At 42.7% G+C, this 24,668-nt stretch overlaps 1 protein-coding gene across 7 annotated transcripts in view; it reads right to left on the reverse strand.

The window, feature by feature from the left end:
- LOC132900991 (cGMP-dependent 3',5'-cyclic phosphodiesterase) overlaps positions 1 to 24,668 on the reverse strand; it is a 542,454-nt gene that overhangs the window by 100,002 nt on the left and 417,784 nt on the right. For all 7 annotated transcript variants that reach the window (XM_060943407.1, XM_060943409.1, XM_060943411.1 and 4 more), the window contains 4 exons: positions 11,063 to 11,172; positions 7,502 to 7,557; positions 3,496 to 3,555; positions 2,523 to 2,670 (listed from right to left, as the gene is read on the reverse strand). In XM_060943407.1, the coding sequence (XP_060799390.1) occupies positions 2,523 to 2,670; positions 3,496 to 3,555; positions 7,502 to 7,557; positions 11,063 to 11,172 (374 nt within the window). The remainder of the gene's footprint in view (positions 1 to 2,522; positions 2,671 to 3,495; positions 3,556 to 7,501; positions 7,558 to 11,062; positions 11,173 to 24,668) is intronic.

Raw genomic sequence — 24,668 nt, forward strand, 5'->3', positions numbered from 1 at the left:
TATAATTACATCATTACGTGGACCCCTCTGAGACGAGCTTTTCCAGTACACTCAAACACACGCATACTCCAATGAATTATACCCAGAAACAAGGAAGATTGAATGATTTCCTTAAAATATTTTTGTACTTTTATATATTGTCATGTTGATGAACAAAACTTTTTCATGCATTTCGCATTAACAAGAGGAGCTACTTTCTTAGCACCTGTGCTGCTTAGGATGCCAGCACTAACTTTTGTTGTCTGATCGGACGATTACCATTAAAGTTTTACTTGTCCTTGCACAGACTTTAGTTGTCTCGGATGATTGGACATGAGGTTTTTTGAGCATTTCATTTAATAATTCAGTCCAAAAATAATTAACTTATATACGTATATTGCCTATGATGAGGAATGATAATGGCAGATTTAAAAAATAAATACAATAATAATAATAATAATAATATTGCTTAGAGAACAATAAGGATTTACACACACACAGTATATATGCATTTTTCATATGAAATACAACCCCGATTCCAAAAAAGTTGGGACAAAGTACAAATTGTACATAAAAATGGAATGCAATGATGTGGAAGTTTCAAAATTCCATATTTTATTCAGAATAGAACATAGATGACATATCAAATGTTTAAACTGAGAAAATGTATCATTTAAAGAGAAAAATTAGGTGATTTTAAATTTCATGACAACAACACATCTCAAAAAAGTTGGGACAAGGCCATGTTTACCACTGTGAGACATCCCCTTTTCTCTTTACAACAGTCTGTAAACGTCTGGGGACTGAGGAGACAAGTTGCTCAAGTTTAGGGATAGGAATGTTAACCCATTCTTGTCTAATGTAGAATTCTAGTTGCTCAACTGTCTTAGGTCTTTTTTGTCGTATCTTCCGTTTTATGATGCGCCAAATGTTTTCTATGGGTGAAAGATCTGGACTGCAGGCTGGCCAGTTCAGTACCCGGACCCTTCTTCTACACAGCCATGATGCTGTAATTGATGCAGTATGTGGTTTGGCATTGTCATGTTGGAAAATGCAAGGTCTTCCCTGAAAGAGACGTCGTCTGGATGGGAGCATATGTTGCTCTAGAACCTGGATATACCTTTCAGCATTGATGGTGTCTTTCCAGATGTGTAAGCTGCCCATGCCACACGCACTAATGCAACCCCATACCATCAGAGATGCAGGCTTCTGAACTGAGCGCTGATAACAACTTGGGTCGTCCTTCTCCTCTTTAGTCTGAATGACACGGCGTCCCTGATTTCCATAAAGAACTTCAAATTTTGATTTGTCTGACCACAGAACAGTTTTCCACTTTGCCACAGTCCATTTTAAATGAGCCTTGGCCCAGAGAAGACGTCTGCTATTATGCACTGTAGATGATGATGATATGTTCAAACTCTTTGCAACTTTACACTGTCAAACTCCTTTCTGATATTGCTCCACTATTTGTCGGTGCAGAATTAGGGGGATTGGTGATCCTCTTCCCATCTTTACTTCTGAGAGCTGCTGCCACTCCAAGATGCTCTTTTTATACCCAGTCATGTTAATGACCTATTGCCAATTGACCTAATGAGTTGCAATTTGGTCCTCCAACTGTTCCTTTTTTGTACCTTTAACTTTTCCAGCCTCTTATTGCCCCTGTCCCAACTTTTTTGAGATGTGTTGCTGTCATAAAATTTCAAATGAGCCAATATTTGGCATGAAATTTCAAAATGTCTCACTTTTGACATCTGATATGTTGTCTATGTTCTATTGTGAATACAATATCAGTTTTTGAGATTTGTAAATTATTGCATTCCGTTTTTATTTACAATTTGTACTTTGTCCCAACTTTTTTGGAATCGGGGATTGTACATCCTGGACCTGAGTGACACATTTGCCAATATTTCACTCCAATGATGTCACTCCCAGTGTTTTCCCACTGACTAGATATGCGTTGTCAAGATTGCAAACTGGTTCAAAATTAAAATTCTTTTGATTGAGGCCTAATGGTTTGAGAAGCAGCTTTGGGACCAAAAGATTGCTGGTTTGATTCCCTGGACCAGCAAGAATGGCTCAAGTGCCCTTGAGCAAGGCGCCTAACCCCCAACTGCTCCCCAGGCTGCTCTGGGTATGTTGTACGTTGCTCTGGATAAGCACATCTGCTAAATGCCTGTAATGTAATGTAATGATTAATTTGCGTTTTTTTGGGGTGTTTTTTGTGAATGTGTCTAAATAATAAAAAGAATATTACACAGTGACACGAAGAAATGAACATCTTGTATTAAAAAAAATTATACATTCACCACTCGAAGCTAAACTTCATATCTTCTCGCCACTGTGTAATATCCTCTATATATTTAGGATTAAAGCCACTCTAAAAAGAAGGAGAACTGAACAAAGCGAATATCTGTGTGTTGACCTCGGTGTATGAAATAACACATTGAATCCTGATCATCATACTTAGTGTGTGTTACAGAACGTGATAAAGAGTGTACAATTGATAAACACCTGCTACTACAGGTAAACATTTGGCTTCATACCACAGAGCTGCAGAATCTTGCGGTCCAGTTCTCTGTAGTCTTTCTCCTTGTTCGCAGTATCAGTGTTGAGTGGTGCATTGTGGGATTGGGTTGCTGGCTGTGTCACACTCCTCTGTATCACCTGGACTCTTTTACATGCAACGATGAGCTGGTAGGAATGAAAACACACACACAAACACACACACACACACCATGTAGATATGACTGTAAAATTACATCATCATGGACCAAACACACTACTATTATAACACTACTCCGTGTGTGTGTGTGTGTGTGTGTGTGTGTGTGTGTGTGTGTGTGTGTGTGTGTGTGCGCAGATGGAATCAGGACCAGATTAACTCTTGGCCTGATGAAAATATGTAACCCTCGAGTCATAGACACATTCAGAGAATGTTCAATATGGAAATGACATTTTAGTGCCACCGCTCCATGTTTACATTACAATCACGTTCATGAGCAGAATATAAATAAATGGCTGAGGAAAGCAAACTGTAGTCGTACTGGTTAAAAGGGACAGGCTTTTTTAAAATAAATGACTCACCCACTCTAATCATTCAGCCTTCATAAACACTCAGTATAATTCAGTAAAATATGCTAAACATATAACCAGGGAACATGGGGCTCATCTTAGATGGGGGTTAAATTGTACATAATTCACATTACTGCTGCTGAATGACACGAGAACAGCGGTGCAGAAATAAGAGCACAAGCAGCTTACACCTGCTCTCACTGTGTGTGTGAGAGTGAGTGAGTGAGAGAGAGAGAGAGAGAGAGAGCGACAGAGTGAGAGAGAGAAAGAAAGAAAGAGAGAGAGAGAGAGAGAGAGAAAGAGAGAGTGAGACGGGGGGATGCCTCACACAGATTGTACTGACAAAAAGGAAAAACATAACAGCACCCATTCTGATCCAATTTCATGTTGGAAATCCTTTGTGATGTGTGTGTGTGTGTGTGTGTGTGTGTGTGTGTGTCTTACATGTTTCTCCAGAAGATTAAGGTTCTGCTCATCCTGGTCAGTGAGCTGACGACAACAAACCTGAACAGATGAGACAAGAAACACCAGAAGATGGAAATCAAACACTAATATAATAACTCATGGTATGATAATACCACATTCTTTACTCTTGTTCTTTTGCTACATCACACACACACACACACACACACACACACACACACACACACACACACACACACACCATAGACATCTGAACTGATATTCTCTCAAGTCAATGTAAATTAAAGGATAGACCCTTGCTAATGTGAAGGTAGGGTAACTTAGTGTAGTGTAGCTGCAAAGCATTCTGGGACTTTCAGTCCAACATCTGCGCCAATGTCTCCACCACATCTACTCTGGATCTCTCATTAATGAGACGCTGAACATCGCTAGAAACTGGCTAATGATAAAATATGCTCTTGAGGTTGGCATTTTTTCTTCTATTAAATGTTATCACTGTGCTAACAATGTCCATCAGCATCACACACACACACATACACACACACACACACACTACAGCACCACCCAACACTACAATCACTAAACACTTCAAACACTTCAATATAAACATGTTGAGGGTCAAATCTACTTAACAGTCTATCTGAATGGCTTCTTGAGCCTCCAGAGCAGTACAGGGAGAAAAAGCTCCTCTTACTTGATCTTAATGAATTCGACATGTTTTCAAGTTGATGGATGAAGCTAGACAGCAAAACGCTCCTCCACACGGTCATTAAAACAGATTAATAAATCGGTCACTTGGAGCTGCATTTCTTTTTCCAGTTAGCACAGTGGAGCTATTTCTTATGGAATCAGTGTTTCGAGACGGATTAACTTGTAATTTAACAGTTTACTGCATTTTAAAATTAGGTGGCTGTTCAAGTTTAACTACTGATCGTTCTGCTTTAATCGACCTCTAAGTCCAATTTTAAAGTCTCAAACTGAATCATAACATTAAAAGGAAATACGTCAACATACAGAATCTACAGAATCACAGCTCTCGGGCTGTTTCATGAGAACGTTAAGGTGACTGCTGAAACCAGTCAGTCACATCAGTCGCTTATTACGGATCTTCGTAAGTAAGGAATTTTATAAACCTTTATAAAATCTTTGTTGACGTTGTGATTCTGTATTATCTTCCTCAGATGAATTGTGCTAATGCAAATTGCTGTCACTGCATTTAAATGCACAACAATAAACATTAAAATGATTAAAACACACCACCTCTCGCTGTTTATGACCCCACCCACTTGTTTAAACTCAAACCCTCCCACTGTTCTGAAAAACTGCGAGAGTTCAGGGAGATGCAGGATCAGTTCAAACCCTAACCCTGGTTATTTTATGATATCCTAAGCATCTTAATAAGCTAGACTTACACTGTTAGTGCAGTGCTGGGGATTTTAATCATCACATTGTTCATGAGCTGGATCAGGTGTGTGGTCAATTTTCAGGAAAACACAAACACACAGGAATGTTTAAAGGAATCCTGTGAGATATCTACATCCGTGGTTATTTGCTTCAGTTTCCTTCAAGAACACGACTGAATTAACGAATGAATAAAATGTGGCTTGGAGCTCTTTATTTAAAAGTCTGTTATTTGTAACTATAATCCTATAAACTGAAATGTTCACCTTACTGCTTCATGATGAAACGGTCCAGATATAAATTCACTCGTAAACTCAGATGTGCATAAACATTAACGATGCCCCACATTCAGAGAACTTTATGGAAAAAGCTTTATGAGCTACACATTCCCTCGTGAATACATTACACAGTGGTGAAGGAATGAGATGTAATGACCTTTAACAGAATGAGGGACTTAAATGGACTGAAAAATGATCAGTGAAACAATTACAATATTAATGATGAATTACTGAAATTGGAGTTTGACTTTGGACCAGTATTGAAAAGTTTAACTATAAATTGAGATACAGTGTCTTGCAAAAGTATCCCCCTTGGTGTTTGTCCTGTTTTGTCGCATTACAAGCTGGAATTAAAATGGATTTTGGAGGGTTAGCACCATTTGATTTACACAACATGCCTACCACTTTAAAGGTGAAAATTGTTGTTTTATTGTGACACAAACAATAAGATGAAAAAACAGAAATCTGGAGTGTGCATAGGTATTCACCCCTCAAAGTCAATACTTTGTAGAGCCACCTTTTGCTGCAATTACAGCTGCAAGTCTCTTGGGGTTTGTCTCTATTAGCGTAGCACATCTAGCCACTGGGATTTTTGCCCATTCCTCAAGGCAAAACTGCTCCAACTCCTTCAAGTTAGATGGGTTGCGTTGGTGGACAGCAATCTTCAAATTATGCCACAGATTCTCAATTTGATTGAGGTCTGGGTCTGGTCTGGATTAGGCCATTCCAAGACATTTAATTATTTCCCTTTAAACCACTCCAGTGTAGCTTTAGCAGTATGTTTAGGGTCATTGTCCTGCTGGAACGCAAACCTTTGTCCCAGTCCCAAACCTCTGGCTGAATCAAACAGGTTTTCCTCCAGAATTACCCTGCGTTTAGTGCCATCCATCTTTCCTTCAGTCCTGGCCAGCTTTCCTTTCCCTGCAGATGAAAACCATCCCCACAGCATCATGCTGCCACCAACATGCTTCACTGTAGGAATGGTGTTCTCAGGATGTTGGGTTTGCGCTACATGTGGCATTTCCCATGATGAGCAAAAAGTTCAATGTTAGTCTCATCTGACCAGAGAATCTTCTTCCATGTGTTTGGGGAGTCTGCCACATGCTGCTAGGCAAACTCCAAATGTGCTTTCTTAAGCAATGGCTTTTTTCTGGCCACTCTTCCATAAAGCCCCACTGTGTGGAGTGTACGGCTTAAAGTGGTCCTATGGACAGATACTCCTATCTCCACTGTGGATCTTTGCAGCTCCTTCAGTGTTCTCTTTGGTGTCTTTGTTGCATCTCTGATTAATGCCCTCCTCGCCCGGTCTGTGAGTTTTGGTGGGTGGCCTTCTCTTGTCAGGTTTGTAGTGGTGCCATATTCTTTCCATTTTGCTATAATGGATGTAATGGAGCTCCCTGGGATATTCAAAGTTTGGGATATTTTTTATAACCCAACCCTGATCTATACTTCTCTACAACTTTGGCTCTGACCTGTTTGGAGGCTCCTTGGTTCTCATGTTGCTTGCTTAGTAGTGTAGCAGAGTCAGGGTCCTTCCAGAACAGGTTGATTTATACAGACATCATGTGGCAGATCATGTGACACTTTGATTGCACACAGGTGGATCTTAATCAACTAATTGTGTGACTTATGAAGTGAATTGGTTGGACCAGCTCTTATTTAGGGGTTTCATATGAAAGGGGGTGAATACCTTTGCACACTCCAGATTTCTGGGGTTTTTTTTCATCCTAATTATTGTTTGTGTCACAATAAAGCAACAATTTGCACCTTTAAAGTGGTAGGCATGCTGTATAAATCAAATGGTACTAACCCTCCAAAATCCATTTTAATTCCAGCTTGTAATGCGACAAAATAGGACAAACACCAAGGGGGATGAATACTTTTGCAACACACTGTATTATTGAGAAAGTGTATGGTGACACTCTAACATCAGATATATTCTCCTAACGGCTTTTACTCCTCTTCAGAAAACTCACTAGTGTTACTATAGTGGTAGTAAACACACAATTTACAATTTCCAGACGATCCATTTGCAAAACATTCTGCATGAAAACAAAAGCTTCTAACTTTGATTGAACCCATTTACTTCCATTTCCCTAATCAGATTCACTCGAGTCAGACTTTTCATTTTTAGCATGCAGAAGAAACTCTTCTGCACTGTGAGGAAGAATGATGATGGATTAAATCACAGGGTTTGGAGCACATCACTCGCCAAATTGACTCCAGAAATGCAGCTTCTAATCGAGTATGTGTGTGCGTGTGTGTGTGTGTGTGTGTGTGTGTGTGTGTGTGTGTGTGTGTGTGTGCATGTGTGTGTGTGTGTGTGCTGTGATGGAGAGCAAACTCACCAAAATAAGAGACATGACCTTGTCTTCATCTTCATCCACCAACGGAATGATCACAACTACAGAGAGATAACATACACAATATAGAGTTATAATACACACCTACAGAGAAATAATATACACAATATAGAGTTATAGTACACACCTACAGAGAGATAACATACACAATATAGAGTTATAATACACACCTACAGAGAGATAACATACACAATATAGAGTTATAATACACACCTACAGAGAGATAGAGTTACACAACTACAGAGAGATAATATACACAATAAGACTAAACACTCACACATTCTAATGTACGGTGTGTGTGTGTGTATTTAGTCTTACATACTCTATAAACAGAAATATTTTCCTCGCACTGAAAAAAGAAACAGAAAACCTGTTCACTCCAAACTCACTAAGGACAGACATTAACCTTTGTCAAGAAACATTTATTACATTAAATCACATATTTCTGTCAAACACTTTCATGATTATATGATACTTTTTTCAGAGGGGAATTTATATCATTGGGTTTTATATAAAAAAGAGGTAGCTATAATAACGTATGGTGAGATAGTTCGCTCACTAAGGCTACGTTCACACTGCAGGCTGAAGTGACTCAAATCCGATCTTTTCGCCCATATGTGACCTGTATCCGATCTTTTATTGACAATATGAATGACACAGATCCGATTTTTTCAAATCCGACCCAGGCCGTTTGGATATGTGGTCCTAATTCCGATCCCTATCCGCTCTTTTCATATGCGACTTCAGTCTGAACCGCCAGGTCGCATTCATCCGACTTACATGTCATCAACAAGCCACAAACGTCACTATTCTGCGCTGAAGTAGGCGGCGGGTCTCTCAAAAAAAAGTTACAACAACATGGCACATAATCACGGGCGCAGATAGAGGGTGGGATGGGTGGGATTCGTCCCACCCAGATTTAAATTCACCTCGCTCGGTCCCCCCCACTTATAGGGAGGAAAAACGTCTATGCTGTCTTTCTTTGCATAAGGCAAACCTCACGGAAAAATCAAAAGACTAATTACCATTCGGTTTATTGAGGTGCACAGCAGTGTATACATAGTTGCAACAACTCACATAAAACAAAACAAAGACTGATATTCGGTTGGTTGAGCTGCGCAGACTGCACAGGTTGCGAGCTCGAGCTTGGTTGCTATGGTTACTAACAACAAGTTTGACAGGCATATCGGGGTTTGGGGTTGGTTTGCTGGAAGCTTTGTCCCCCCCAGTTTTTTGTCCCCCCCAGTTCAAAAAACGTATCTGCGCCCCTGCGCATGACATCAATGCGAGGGACGCTTCGGGCTGTGAAGGTTCTGAATCTTCTCAATGGAAGGACGCAGAGGTTAGGGAGCTGATTTCCATTTGGGGGGATGCAGCTATTCAAGCTAGATTGGATGAGTCATACCGCAACCGGGCGGTTTTACTTCCGTAAACACTGGCCATGCTCACTGCGTGTGACGTCGTCGTATCCTGCAATGCGCATGCGGAACACTTTTAGGTCGCTTTTCGTTCATACTGAGGATCACACACAAGTCGCATATATTTGTTAATGTGAACGACCTCACAAAAAAATCGGATTTCACAAAAAAATCGGAATTGAGCATTAAGCCTTGCAGTGTGAACGCAGCGTAAGTGTATTCGTATGTATTCTGAATTAACACATAATGGCAAGTGCGGAAGAGAAGTGGAGAAGGTCAGGAGTGATTTGTGACAGAAGGGTACCAGCAAGAGTGAAAGGGAAAGTGTACAAGACAGTAGTAAGAGCAGCTACGTTGTATGGTGTGGAGACAGTGGCACTGACAAAATGACAGGAGGCTGAACTGGAGGTAGCAGAGTCGAAGATGCTGAGATTTTCATTGGGAGTGTCCCTCTTATTAGGATGACTTGGAGACAAAGCGAGATTGAGATGGCTTGGACACGTACAGAAGAGAGATCCAGGGTATATTGTGAAAAGAATGCTGGAGGTAGAGTTGCCAGGTAGAAGGAAAAGAGGAAGACCAAAGATGAGATTTATGGATGTGGTGAAGGAGGAAATGAGGGCGGTTGGTGCTACAGAAAAAGATACGAAGGACAGGAGGAGATGTAGGGGCATTATCTGCCTCACGGGAACAGCTGAAAGAAGAATGAACACATTTTTTTCCTCTCTCACCCTCATCCCTCCACTTTTTCCCTAATTTGAGCTTAGTCAGCTCTCTCCTACCATATGACGGCATCTTTTCGACCTGCTGCTCATGCAGGTCATTACAGAGTGGTGCCACACAATCAGAGGAAAGAACCATCTGATTGGCTACTGTCACTGTGATTGACAGGAGAGAGAGTATATGCTCCTCCCACACAGGGCTCTCTTGGCCATGCATGGTTGTAGCATCATCAGCCAAATCACTACACATCTGATGTGTGTAGCTACAGTTACGTCACACCACCATGAAATGTGTTACACTTAAACACATGGATAAAATGAAAACTTATTTATCAGACTTTTCTGGTTCTTGAATCTACTCCTCCAATGAAATAAATAAATAAATAAATAAATAAATTTTATATATATTTTTTTGAACATATTAATTTATAAATGTATCTTTTAAGGTGCCTGTGGCAAGGAAAAACTCCCTGAGACGCATTACTCACACTGTTACAATTACATTGCCCTGGAGCAATAGTTTTTATTTTTAATCAAAAGCACTGACGCACATTCTATTGTTATCTTCTTAATATGCAAATTGTTCATTTTCATCAGGTTCTTATCTGTCTTTCATCTTTCGTGTGTTTATTGGAAGCATGACGAGGTTAGTGCTGTTAATGAGAATAAACTCATTACTGGGTATGTTGATTCACCAGGATTTATCATTAGCAAAGCCTGAGGCAAGCTTGAACGTAACAGAGATTTTTGCCACAAAGCTCCTATTCATGAGTGTGGGGTTTTTTTGTTTGTTTTTTTTCTTTAAAGTTGAGATTAGTCGTATGTGTGCTAACATCTGAGCAAACAGCTGTATAACATCAACTATCAGAAGAACGATTTTCAGACATAACCTCCCACATCTGTTTCATCCTCACACTTATCTCTGACACCGCTCGGACTGTGGATTCACATTAAACACAAAATCCTAAAATGTTCCTTTAATACTTCCACAGCAACACTCAAAACACACACACACACACACACACACACACACAGAGTGGTGCTGTGGTGAGTTGCACTGTTACTGCAGCAAAAATAAAGATCAGAGCATGGTGCTGAGCGTAGGTGGTCACCATAGCAACCAGAGAGTGGGAAAGCGAGAGCGAGGAAGAGGTTAGTGTTTAAGTTGAGAGATGAAAACTTCACAGCATGAATACATTCTGTTTCCATCACTACCTCTCCCTCTGTCTCTCTCCAATTTTCTCTCTCTCTCTCTCTCTCTCTCTCTCTCTAAGCTCTCGCTCCTTCACAGCTAAAGTGGTCACATACTTTTAGACCACTCACGTAATTACATCCTCTTGTTCTTACCCTTTTATGGGTGCATACAACGCGCGCGCACACACACACACACACACACACACACACACCTCGCTTCTCAGGTGGGAGAGGCGCTGCCAGGCTTGTCCTCTGCTTCTCTTGCAGCTCTGTGGATGGCAGACCGACGCACACTGCTCTCTTCTTCTGCACCAACACCTCCCTGGGAGACAGACATAGAGGAAGAGAGAGAAATCTGTAAACAATAAAAGCTCCCATATGTCAAAAAAGACAAGCACAATATACTTTAAAAAAATCCCCTTCCTAGAGCCAAATACTGCACACCTGAGATAATTAGCTAACACGGGATGGCTAACTGACACAAGCTAACCTGAGAGAATTTGGGGAAAAAAACAAAAAAACAAACCAAACCAAACCACAAAAAACCAAAAGCTGCATAACCAATCTGAATATGAGGAAAAACAGTAATTATTTATAAAGATAATGACTGTAATCGATATAAAGACGGCCCTATACACTGTGCTACTTTTCGGCTAATTAACAGTTAGCTTGTTAGCTAGCTCAGACTCTGAGGTAATTTGTGACGTTGGCAAACTTGCTAAAGGTTAGCTACAAAAACACAACAAAATAGTTTATCCATGTGTAAATAAATAATGTCACAATAACAAACGGGGAAATAGATAATACAGTACTCATCTCATCTCATTATCTGTAGCCGCTTTATCCTGTTCTACAGGGTCGTAGGCAAGCTGGAGCCTATCCCAGCTGACTACGGGCGAAAGGCGGGGTACACCCTGGACAAGTCGCCAGGTCATCACAGGGCTGACACATAGACACAGACAACCATTCACACTCACATTCACACCTACGCTCAATTTAGAGTCACCAGTTAACCTAACCTGCATGTCTTTGGACTGTGGGGGAAACCGGAGCACCTGGAGGAAACCCACGCGGACACGGGGAGAACATGCAAACTCCGCACAGAAAGGCCCTCGTCGGCCACGGGGTTCGAACCCGGACCTTCTTGCTGTGAGGCGACAGCGCTAACCACTACACCACCGTGCCGCCCCTATTATTATTATTATTATTATTAGGGATAAACAGCAGTCATGTGTGGTTCACAAACGAGTCGACTCTCTGAGTCAGTTCTTTAAGTTAAATCATTGAGTTGCTTTTATTGGATCTGGATTTATTAATTTTTTTTCTCATCTCATCTCATCTCATTATCTGTAGCCGCTTTATCCTTCTACAGGGTCGCAGGCAAGCTGGATCCTATCCCAGCTGACTACGGGCGAAAGGCGGGGTACACCCTGGACAAGTCGCCAGGTCATCACAGGGCTGACACAGAGACACAGACAACCATTCACACTCACATTCACACCTACGCTCAATTTAGAGTCACCAGTTAACCTAACCTGCATGTCTTTGGACTGTGGGGGAAACCGGAAATTTTGAAGAAAAAAATAATTATTAAAATATTACATTTGACCTGAACTCGAGCAAATAGACATAGTTCCAAACATGTACAAGTACAAAGAAAAAAAAATTCTGCTTCACTGTTCTATCCACCTGAGGTAAACTCCTTCAGCACTTAGTATTAAGTTTGCAGTTTTACTATTCTGACTGTCTGAAATGGTAATATGTTGTTTGCATGTTATTATACATTTCATTTTCTGTTCACTTCTAAGCACTCTTATATTTTAGACATTAATTTATATGGCTAATAAAAGCAATAAAGATCAAATGTGTCGGATATTTTAGAACAGATTTTTCAATTGCATTCATTTTAAGTCCAGAAAGATGGGCTGTTAATGGGACAGAACCGTGCTAAAAAGTGAAAACTACAGGAGAATGGTTCATAGGATCCATTTTCTCCAAAGAGCCATGCATGCACACACACACACACACACACACACACACACACACACACACACACACACACACAAATATCGTTTGAAGAACACGGGAATGTTCAAGAAGACTGTAGAGGTTCTTTCAGAGGATTTTCACAAGGTGTTAGTTCACCTGTTAGATGTCTGATCTCTGAATCAGGAAGATAAACCTGAATGGACTGGCACGCTCTGAAATCTGATCTACTTCAAATCAATATGTGGTAAACATGGCAATTCCGTGGAGGTCTAAGTGATACATTTTTGGGATGTGTGTATGAGAAAAAGAAAGAATGAGAAGATCATTACTCTCATCAAGCAGAATGTCAGAGAGAGAGAGAGAGAGCGCTAATGACAGCTCACTCACCCACATAGTTAAGCTGAAGTTCTGCAATGTTCCCATGACAACTCAGTATGTACTGTGATTAGCTAAACACACACACACAAATGTAGCTCAAGTCTGAAATTCAGGTGAGCCTTTTAGTTTTCAAGCTTTGACTTTTGCTTCTCTCTCTCTCTCATTGCCACCAGAAGATTATGAACAGTTCTCAATTTAGAGCCACGTCCTTTCTTCGCCTTTCCCCCCATATCACTCAATCGTTCAATTTCCCCACATTTCTGATAACGTGAAATAGACTATTTTTTTTAAATCCCTCTTTTCACCATGTGGAATTGTGATTAGCTCAAGGTCAAAACACAAGCACAACAGAAAAAAAGACAGGAAAGATAGAGGAAGGAACAGAGAAATAATATCACATTTTTAAAAAGGAAGGAAACTGATTAGCTTTACACACACACACACACACACACACACACACACACACACACACACACACACAATTTTACAGTTTAAAAGCACTCTTGTTTGTGCCATGCTAATGCTGTTTTTCTTATGCTAATGGCCTGATTAAAGCCTCTCTCTCTTCATCTCGCCATCTCTGATAAATGACAGGAAACTCAAAACACCTGCACAGGAAGAAAAGAGCTAAAAACAGACCGACGGCATCCATGTATCCATCTCAGCTTCATCTCGTTCCAATGCTCGCACACTAATCAGATAAAGCAACTGGTCGAATGATGCCATTAGTGTGAACAGCGATAGCAGCAATAAAAGGTGTTTGTTATCAGTGATTTGTGATTACAAAGAGCAAAGAAATGGATTTCAGTGGCCCTCCAGGTGCTTTGATTACTCTCTCTGTCTGTGTGTGTGTGTGTGTGTGTGTTTGTTATCAGTGATTTGTGATTACAAAGAGCAAAGAAATGGATTTCAGTGGCCCTCCAGGTGCTTTGATTACTCTCTCTGTCTGTGTGTGTGTGTGTGTGTGTGTGTGTGTGTGTGTGTGTGTGTCTGTGAATGAATTTAATACTAATGGATTGATATTGTATGAAATAAATCTAGGACAGACAGTCAACATAAATGTCTCATTTTATTTATCCGATTGCTAATTTTAGCATTTCATTACTGGTGAGAAAAAGTCAATAAGTCACATGAAAAGACAACAGACCTAGTCTATGACTTTTTTAGTCAAGTTGTGTAGAAATAAAATAATTATAATAATAATTGCCGACAGATTTATGGAGGTTTTGCATATTTTTTTGGATTCATGACACAGCTGATTTCTGTTTAGCCCCACCCACAAAACTCAATAAACGGTAAAGCTCATAGACAGCTAAATGAGTGAAAAAATGGTGACTAAACAGTGAAAGTATGCCTTGTGTGGCATGTACTAAGGCTTCCAGTAATGAAGCTTGGCCACTGCAGTGCATCGGCTAACATAGAAACACACTAACGCCGCCTCCTTTTACAGGGTGTCATTACTTTTGACCTAACAGTAACTAGATACTTGATATTGTAATCTGTGTAAAATCATAATAACTCATCAACAATGATACGATTTTGAGGCGATCATTTAATGTTCATGAGTGAGTTTACACAAACTCAGAGAAACGTAGCATACAAATGTTTTACCCAAACATTTCACCACATTTGTGTAAATGCTTCTGCAAACATTTTATGAATAAACTCATTCATCTCACAAATGGTCTTGTATTATTGCGTACTTTCTAATAAAAAACAGGTTTGAGCAAGGGCATTTCTAGCTATTGAAAAGACCAAGGGCTATGTCAAGTTTTCCTGTGGCTTGTAATTTTTAAGGGAGATTGGCATCGATAGGTTGGCGAGGTTATATCTAACTTTACAAGAAATATTATCACCCACACACATTCAAAGGTTATGTCATCTTTATTACTGATTTTTGCACTGCTTTTTTTTTTTAATGTATGTAGTTCACTTCAGTTTGTGTCTCATTATTAAGTTATTATCAACACCCATAATGTCTCAGTTAACTGAGGCATGTGTCAATTTATCATCAGTTTAATAAAAAAATTATCATCAGTGTAATAAAAATAGATAATTTCTCACTCACATATCTTTCCTTTAGGCCCACAAAGACAAATTCTAAGCTACATTATTATATTACAACATTCAAAATCCCAGATGACACCCCATCTCACAAGACTCTGATGATATAAATATGTCTTCCAAATTTCTCTCACACATGCACCATTTATAATAAATACCATTTTCTCCAATGCATCCAGGCTCAGCTGACTGCAGCAGCTCACTTGTGGGGTCTGGACAACAAATTTATGTTGACATTAAAACTGCATGGCAAAACAAACAAACAAACAAACAAACAATTTTATCCCTATATCTGACTAATCTGCCAAAGGCTGGCTATGGTATGGTCGGCTGGCTGGTTCTGCGTAGACTACATGTAGCATTAAAACACATGATTGAATTATGTCAGGGAAACTATTGGTGTCAACATGAACACACATTGTTGTTGTCCTGTTAAATATACTTAGTCGGGGCAAATAGATCACCACTGTAGATATTCATTAAACCACTCGAACTTTTGAGCTAGCACACTAATCATACAGACCCCATGCTGTAAATTTAACATAACCAGGCTACACAGAGCGTTTTTTGCACATCAACATAATTCAATAGGTTACTGTGGCAGCGGGGGCGTGGTCAAGCATCGGTCTGTGATCGGAGGGCGGAGTCAGGGAAGGTAAGTGGCAGAATCACTGCACCTGATGTCTGTTAACCTGTATTTGTGTGTCTTCCCCAGTGACCGTGCCCTATATAAGGAGAGAGAGAGCAGAGGAAGGGAGCTCTCTCCCGAACCAGACAACTGATGTGTGTGCACATGTCTGTGGTACTGGGGGATTGTAACAGCTGAAAAGCTGAAAATAAAGAGTTTTGAAAACTCAGTTCTGGCCTGCCGTACTTCTGTGCTCCACCCACCCGCTCAAAGTCTTACAGTGGTGCCGAAACCTGGGAAGGAGCACAGAGGAGAACAGCCCCATGGAGTCCTCACCCTTCGTGGACCTGATCCACGCCCTCACCACGGCCCAACAGAGCCAGCACCAGGCGCTGGTCACCCTCCGAAAGGAGCAAGCGCAAAGTAAATATATTACGTTCATTATGTCTTCTTCTTAAATCAAAATAATTAGTTTTTCTTTTGTTTCAGACATGTAAAAGCTTTTTTACCTTTACCTGACATGTTTCGACGGTGTAACTTCCGTCTTCATCAGAGGGTCACCCTCTGATGAAGACGGAAGTTACACCGTCGAAACATGTCAGGTAAAGGTAAAAAAGCTTTTACATGTCTGAAACAAAAGAAAAACTAATTATTTTGAGCAAGCGCAAAGGTTCGAGGCCCTGATGCTGGCGCAACAGGAAGATCGTCAGGCGTTCCAGCACCTCCTCGCGTCGGCGGGGTCCACCACCTCCACCGCCGTGGGCCCTCCCTACCTCACCCTAATGAAGATGGGCCTGCACGACGACCCCGAGGCCTTCCTAGCGCTCTTCGAGCAAGCAGCAGAGGCCTGGGGCTGGCTGGTGGAACAGCGTGCGGTGCGCCTCCTCCCCCTGCTAACAGGCGAGGTGCAGCTGACCGCACTACAGCTCCCTGCCGACAGCCGGCTGGTCTACGTGGACCTGCACCGGGCCGTTCTCCAGCATGTGGGGGGACCCCAGAACAACAACACCAGCGCTTCCACGCTCTATGCCTAGAGGAGGTCGGCCAGCCATTCACGTTTGGCCAGCAACTCCGGGACGCATGCCGGTGGTAGCTGAGGGCTGACAACCGCGATGCCGAGGGAATTGTCGATCTGGTGGCACTGGAGCAGTTCATCGCCCAACTTTCCGAAGGGACCGCGGAGTGGGTCCAGTGCCATCGCCTGGCATCGCTGGATCGGGCCATCGAGTTGGCGGAGGATCATTTGGCGGCTGTTCCCACGGCAGGATTGCAGATCTCCTCTTCTCTTTTCTCCCTCCCCCTCCCCTTCTGTGTTTCGTCCTCGCCCTGTTCCCCCACCACAGAGGCGGGGGCTGGCTCCACCCCAGCCGGCCCACCGCACCCACGGTGCCCTCCCATTTCCCGCTTCCGTGTCTGTCTCTCTCCCCCCTCAGGTGAGTGAGCCCCAGAGCGCCGGTGCAGAAAGAGAGCCTGGGCCGGTTTGCTGGCGCTGCGGGGAGCCGGGGCACCTCCAGCATCAGTGTTCGGCAATGGAGGTGAGGGCGGTGGTCTGGATCTTCGACGCGCCAGGAACCGCCCTCGATCGGGCCAGAGCGTATCACATACCGGTGAGTGTCCAAGGGGATACGTATCAGGCTTTGTTGGACGGCAAATCTGCCTGTACGACAGGGGTACGCACCTTAGGAAGTTCGCACCGGGAGATAAAGTGCTCATACTGTTGCCCACGCCGAGCTCCAAATTGATCGCCAAGTGGCAAGGACCCTTTGAGGTCACACGGCGAGTCGGGGACATTGACTATAAGGTGAGGTGAATGGACAGGGGTGGGGCGCTACAGATTTACCACCTCAATCTGCTCAAACTCTGGAACGAGGAGGTCCCCATGGCGTTGGTGTCGGTGGTTCCGGAGAAGGCAGAGCTAGGGCCAGAGGTTCAAAAGGGAACATTGACATCGCTTACCTCTCCAGTCCCCTGTGGAGACCACCTCTCCCCGACCCAACTCACGGAGGTTGCCCAGTTGCAGACCTAATTTTCGGACATGTTCTCGCCCCTGCCCAGCCGCACCCGCCTCATAGAACACCACATTGAGACGCCCCCGGGGGTGGTAGTGTGCAGCCGCCCTTACAGGCTACCTGAACACAAGAAAAAGGTGGTTTGGGAAGAACTCGAGGCCATGCTCGAAATGGGCATTGTCGAGGAGTCCCACAGTGACTGGAGCAGCCCGGTGGTCTTGGTTCCCAAGGCCGATGGGTCGGTCCGGTTCTGTGTGGACTATAGAAAAGTCAAAGTGGTGTCTAAATTCGATGCGTACCCAATGCCTCGTATTGACGAGTTGCTGGATCGACTAGGCATGGCTCGCTTTTATTCGACACTGGATTTGACAAAGGGTTATTTGCAGATCCCCTTGACTCCACTATCCTGAGAAAAAAATGGCCTTTTCCACACCGTTTGGCTTACACCAATTTGTCACACTTGCTTTTGGGCTGTTTGGGGCGCCCGCTACGTTCCAGCGTCTTATGAACAGGGTCCTCTGCCCCCACGCCACCTATGCGGCCGCATACTTTGACGACATCATAATCTATAGTAATGACTGGCCGCGGCATCTGCAACACCTGAGGGCTGTCCTTGGGTCGCTGAGGCGAGCGGGTCTCACAGCCAACCCGAAGAAGTGTGCGATTGGGCGGGTAGAAGTATGGTATCTGGGCTTCCACTTGGGCAATGGGCAGGTGCGTCCCCAAATTAATAAGACGGCAGCGATTGAGGCCTGCCTGAGGCCCAAGACCAAAAAGGGGGTGAGACAGTTCCTGGGGTTGGCTGGCTACTATCGTAGGTTTATAGCTAATTATTCGGACGTCACCAGCCCGCTGACTAAAAAGGGGGCACCAGATCCGGTCCAGTGGACGGAGCAATGCCAGCGGGCTTTCTCTGAGGTGAAGGCTGCACTGTGTGGGGGGCCACTGTTACACTCCCCTGACTTTTCTCTCACCTTTATGTTGCAGACGGACGCATCGGACAGAGGGCTGTTCTGTCCCAGGAGGTGAAGGGGGAGGATCGCCCCGTGCTGTACATCAGCAGGAAGCTGTCGGTGCGTGAGGGGTGCTACAGCACGATAGAGATAGAGTGCCTAGCCATCAAGTGGGCGGTCCTCGCCCTCCGCTACTACCTGCTGGGATGCCCTTTCACCCTCTGCTCGGACCACACGCCCCGCCAGTGGCTCCACCACATGAAGGATGCCAACGCGCGAATCACCCGTTGGTATCTGGCACTTTATCACCCGTTGGTATCTGGTATCAGCACTTTAACTTCAAGGTGATCCACAGGCCGGGGGCGCAGATGGTCATGGCAGACTTCCTCTCCTGTAGTAATAGAGCCTAATGACGCCACTGGCTTTGAGAATGAATAAACAAATTTATGTCTGTGTACTAATAAAGATACAATACCTGTTGGATGTTTCCATGATAATGTCTGTTCATTAGTGAAGCACTACAGCAAAGTTAACAAATGATTCTGTTTAAATAAGAACGTATGTACAGAGAAAATTTTGATCATTGCTATGCAGTGAGATGTTTTAGGGTGAAAGTAGTGCACATGGGCTAGTCACTAGATTTACAGTGCGTTGTGGGTAGCAAATGACATGCAGATTAGGTTGATTGGCTACTCTAACGCTACGTTCACACTGCAAGGCTTAATGCTCAATTCCGATTTTTTTGTGAAATCCGATTTTTTTGTGAGGTCGTTCACATTAACAAATATATGCGACTTGTATGTGATCCTCAGTATGAACGAAAAGCGACCTAAAAGTGTTCCGCATGCGCACTGCAGGATACGACGACGTCACACGCAGTGAGCATGGCCAGTGTTTACGGAAGTAAAACCGCCCAGTTGCGGTATGACTCATCCAATCTAGCTTGAATAGCTGCATCCCCCCAAATGGAAATCAGCTCCCTAACCTCTGCGTCCTTCCATTGAGAAGATTCAGAACCTTCACAGCCCGAAGCGTCCCTCGCATTGATGTCATGCGCAGGGGCGCAGATACGTTTTTTGAACTGGGGGGGACAAAAAACTGGGGGGGGGACAAAGCTGCCAGCAAACCAACCCCAACATGCCTGTCAAACTTGTTGTTAGTAACCATAGCAACCAAGCTCGAGCTCGCAACCTGTGCAGTCTGCGCAGCTCAACCAACCGAATATCAGTCTTTGTTTTGTTTTATGTGAGTTGTTGCAACTATATGTAGGCTATACACTGCTGTGCACCTCAATAAACCGAATGGTAATTAGTCTTTTGATTTTTCCGTGAGGTTTGCCTTATGCAAAGAAAGACAGCATAGACGTTTTTTCCTCCCTATAAGTAAGGGGGACCGAACGAAGTGAATTTAAATATGACTCGTCCCACCCTCTATCTGCGCCCGTGATTATGCGCCATGTTGTTGTAACTTTTTTTGAGAGACCCGCCGCCTACTTCAGCGCAGAATAGTGACGTTTGTGGCTTGTTGATGACGTGTAAGTCGGATGAATGCGACCTGGCGGTTCAGACTGAAGTCGCATATGAAAAGAGCGGATAGGAATCGGAATTAGCACCACATATCCAAACGGCCTGGGTCGGATTTGAAAAAATCGGATCTGTGTCGTTCATATTGTCAATAAAAGATCGGATACAGGTCACATATGGGCGAAAAGATCGGATTTGAGTCACTTCAGCCTGCAGTGTGAACGTAGCCTAAATTGCCTGTCAGTGAGGTTTTGGGTCTCTCTGGTGTGCTATAAATCACCCAAGAGAATTCATGGAAGCTAGGCGATTGCTTCCTGGATCACCGACCCTCAGCTATGAGGATGGCAGCAGACAGACAGACAGACAGACAGAGAGACAGTGGGTAACAATAAAGTGCACCATCCAGGGAATACGATAGAACACTAAACAGAGCACTACATAGTAACTCGGGAGCAAATTGAGACACAACTCTGGAGTTTGTGCTGTTGTACGACTTTCTCTTAGGTCGTTGCTTTTTGTGCTGGTCACTGAAAACCCCCAGAACAACAAGGAGGAGGTAATGAATCTGTTCTGGTGTTCAGACCTTCCCTGTGAAAAGGAAACGAGGAGCAGCAGAAATCAGGAGTGAGCGAAATGTCATACCTGTTCTTTGGAGTGTGACAGAACCGATGATTCCTGTGAAAAAGGGCTTTTTATTTTTAGCTGCTACCTCTCACAGGTTTCCAAGGAAACCAGTTCCCATCTCTATGAAGACGGCCGGAGGTGCTGGATGAAAAGCCCATTAACCACATGTCAGAGCAGAAATCGTTTTAATTTAGATATTAATGATTAATCCATCTGAAAACAGAAAGAGTTTAAATGTGCTAAACGGACTTCTGAAAACTTTCTGACTATGCTTTTCTCTTTTCCCCCCATATTTGTCAATTTAGTGGTGGATCAAAGGTTAGTGAGATCAAAGTTGCTTTTAAGGTATTTTAAATAGAATTAGCCACCAAATGAAGAAATGTTAATATTCTGGAAAAAAAAAACAGAGGAACGTATGTCTCATATTTATCCCGTTCTCGCTAATCAGATAAAGTGACTGGTCGAATGACGCTGTTAGTATAAACAGTGAGAGAAATAAAAGGTGTTTGTTATCAGTGATTTATTACAAAGAACAAAGAGATGGATTTCAGTGGCCTTCCAGGTGCTTTGATTACTCTGTGTGTGTGTGTGTGTGTGTGTGTGTGTGTGTGTGTGTGTGTGTGTGTGCGTGCAAATTAAATGAAACTGCAAATAAAATGACATAGTTTGAAATAAATCCAGTCCAAACACAAATGCCTCATTTTATTTATCAGATCACTAATTTTAGCTTTTCATTGCTTTCTCTGATTCAAATATAAACAAACAAAAAACAAGCTAAGAAATAAGTGATACATGAAGGCTCTGAAAAGCCACTGTTAAGTTTATGTTCACATGTCTCTAAATAAATAAGAAAAATAAACTGGACAAACCTATATAAAATTTATTCATTGATCATTTTTTATTTAATGAAAAATAATTGATTAAAATGATTAAAAAGGAATAATTTAATAAATTATTAAAAACTAATACTAAACAACTGTTTGTGTAAAAGTTGTATCGAATCTTCAGCAAAGAAGAGCAGGTTTGGCTGGAACAAAATCCTGTTTACACATGATCTAATCGAGTTTTTATATCTGTTATGAGGCCATATATTTAATTTAAATATTCATCCACATCATGTTCCCGTAATTTGAACTTTTCTTTAATCAACTAACACTGGATATTAAAAGGTACTGACTTCAAAATCGTTTGAAATTTTACCTAGATGACTGAGAACCTTCACAGCCACATTTGAAATGTATTTATTTTTTATTGTGCATGGTATTTTTCTATGTCCCGCAAAAACAATATCATGCAGACAAGATGTGATCATTTTGATGTGCTATGGGTTGCTTTCCTCCATTTTAGGACCAAATATCCTACTTCTTGGCATCAAAGAGGGTGGCATGGTGGTGTAAGTGGTTAGCATTGTCGCCTTACAGCAAGAAGGTTCTGGGTTTGAGCCCAGTGGCCAACGGGGGCCTTTCTGTGTGGAGTTTGCATGTTCTCCCTGTGTCTGCATGGGTTTCCTTCGGGCACTCTGGTTCCCCCCACAGTCCAAAGACATGCAGTTAGATTAACATGGGATGGCCTTGGGCTGAAGTGCCCAAGAGTGGCGGTACGCACATCCGTAGCGGCTTTCTCTCACACACATTTGTGCAGTGACAACAAAGGCATTCTATTCTATTCAAACTGTATGGCCCCACGGAAATAGCCAAATGCGAGGAGCTTTAAGTAATTAGCATAACTAGTCAAAGCTCCTTGCATTTGGCTATTTCCGTGGGGCCATACAGTTTAAATAGAATAGAATGCCTGGAAATGGGTCATACCAAGATGGCAACGCGCGGAAAACATTGTGACTCTGCATCAACCTCAGAGAGTTTTGAGTCGCAGGGATGTACTTTGTGGTTGACATTCGCGAATCGATCCGTGAAACAAAAGAAGAATATATATTTTCTCTGTTACAGTTTTTGTGTTATCATTTCTTTCTCTGTAAATTGAAAACATTTGGTGTATAACTCCATACTCACTACTGTAGAGTCAAGCCCATGCATTCTAAGGATAAGATAGTTAAGCACTCGCTAGAATGATTAGTTATCTGTCCAGAAAAATGACACATCATCTAACCTTGCTCTATCTTTCAGTTGCACTCACTAGGCAGGCTTTTTCTTTTCCACTGGAGGGAGAGCTGAGTCTGCCATGTTTGCCTACGCTGACTTGTTTTGGTTAAAAGTCAGTCAAACACAGTCCATGGTGGTCACATAATATTGTTGCTCACTTGCTTCAGCAATCTCTGGAATCGTAAAATGTAGGAAGCATTTTATCTCAGCAACACATTGACACACAGGATACATGGTATGTGCAGCAGCGAAACACCTTGAAACTCCAACAGCTATAGAAATAGAGCATTTTTGCCCAGAATTCCACTTTGCAGCCAGAATCTTTAATTAAGAAACTTAATGCCCTGATAAAATAATCTGAAGATTCTGAAAGCATCTTCAAATGTGTGTGTCCTACTTGTGTGTGTGTGTGTGTGTGTGTGTGTATATTTCGATTAGAAATCTATAGATAAGTTATAGATTTCTATTTTATGACTTGTACATGATCAAGTCAGCACAAAAACATTTTCAAGTTATAAACGTTCGTTTTCCAGCACAACATTAAATGTTACAGAAAAGTAATGTTTGTATCTGAGCAGCATATTCCATAAGAGAGCACTTTTCAGATTAAAAAAGAAAACATAATGAAGACTACTGGGTTTTGGTGCAAAATGAAGAAGGAAGTGTGACAGTCAAAGTGTCCAGTAGAACTGTGGCTGGTTCTACAAGATGCTCGGTAAAACCTACAGCTCATTTCCTTATAAAACTGCACTCACTGGACCTGAGACTACTATTTTTTTCTTTAAAGCAAAGGGTCGTCTCACACCAAATATTGATTTTGTTTCATTTATAACGGCTTACTACAGTTTTTTTAATGTTGAGACATTTAATTATTTTTTTAAGCCATTTTTAGTCTACAGCATATATATATGTGTCATTCCTGCGCGCTTTGACGCGTGCTCCTGAAGAACTCTCAGGCGTGCCCTGGGCTGTGTGCACGTCAAGCGGACTTTTGCATGCATGCTGTTAACAATGCACACCTGCAGAACTCGAGTCATCTCCAGATTCCAAGTCCAGTCCAGAGTCCAAGTCCAGTCCAGAGCTCGAGTACATTCCAGAGCTCGAGTCCGGTCCAGAGTTCGAGCCCGAGTCCAGTCTAGAATCCAAGTCCAGTCCAGAGCTCGAGTCCAGTCCAGAGCTTGAGTCATCTACAGAGCCCAAGTCCAGCCTGGAGCCCGAGTCATCTCCTAAGCTTGACCCCGAGTTCAGTTCGGAGCCCGAGTCATCTCCAGAGCTCGAGCCCAAGTCCAGTCTGGAGCCAGAGTCATCTCCAGAGCGCGAGTCCAGACTGAAGCCCGAGTCCAGTCCAGAGGCAAAGTTATCCCCAGAACTCGAGCCCACTTCCAGTCCAGACCCCAAGCCTTCTCCTGAATACACCTAGCCAAGAGTCCAAGTCTTGTCCTTAGCTGGAGTCCAAGCCCCCACCGGAGCCAAGGAAGATGGATTTTCACTCCCGGAGGGAGCTACTGGGGTGGGGTGGGGGTTTCTGTCAGTCCTGCATGCTTTGGCGTG

The sequence above is a fragment of the Neoarius graeffei genome, chromosome 16, assembly GCF_027579695.1.
Source record: "Neoarius graeffei isolate fNeoGra1 chromosome 16, fNeoGra1.pri, whole genome shotgun sequence".
Taxonomy (NCBI): domain Eukaryota; kingdom Metazoa; phylum Chordata; class Actinopteri; order Siluriformes; family Ariidae; genus Neoarius; species Neoarius graeffei.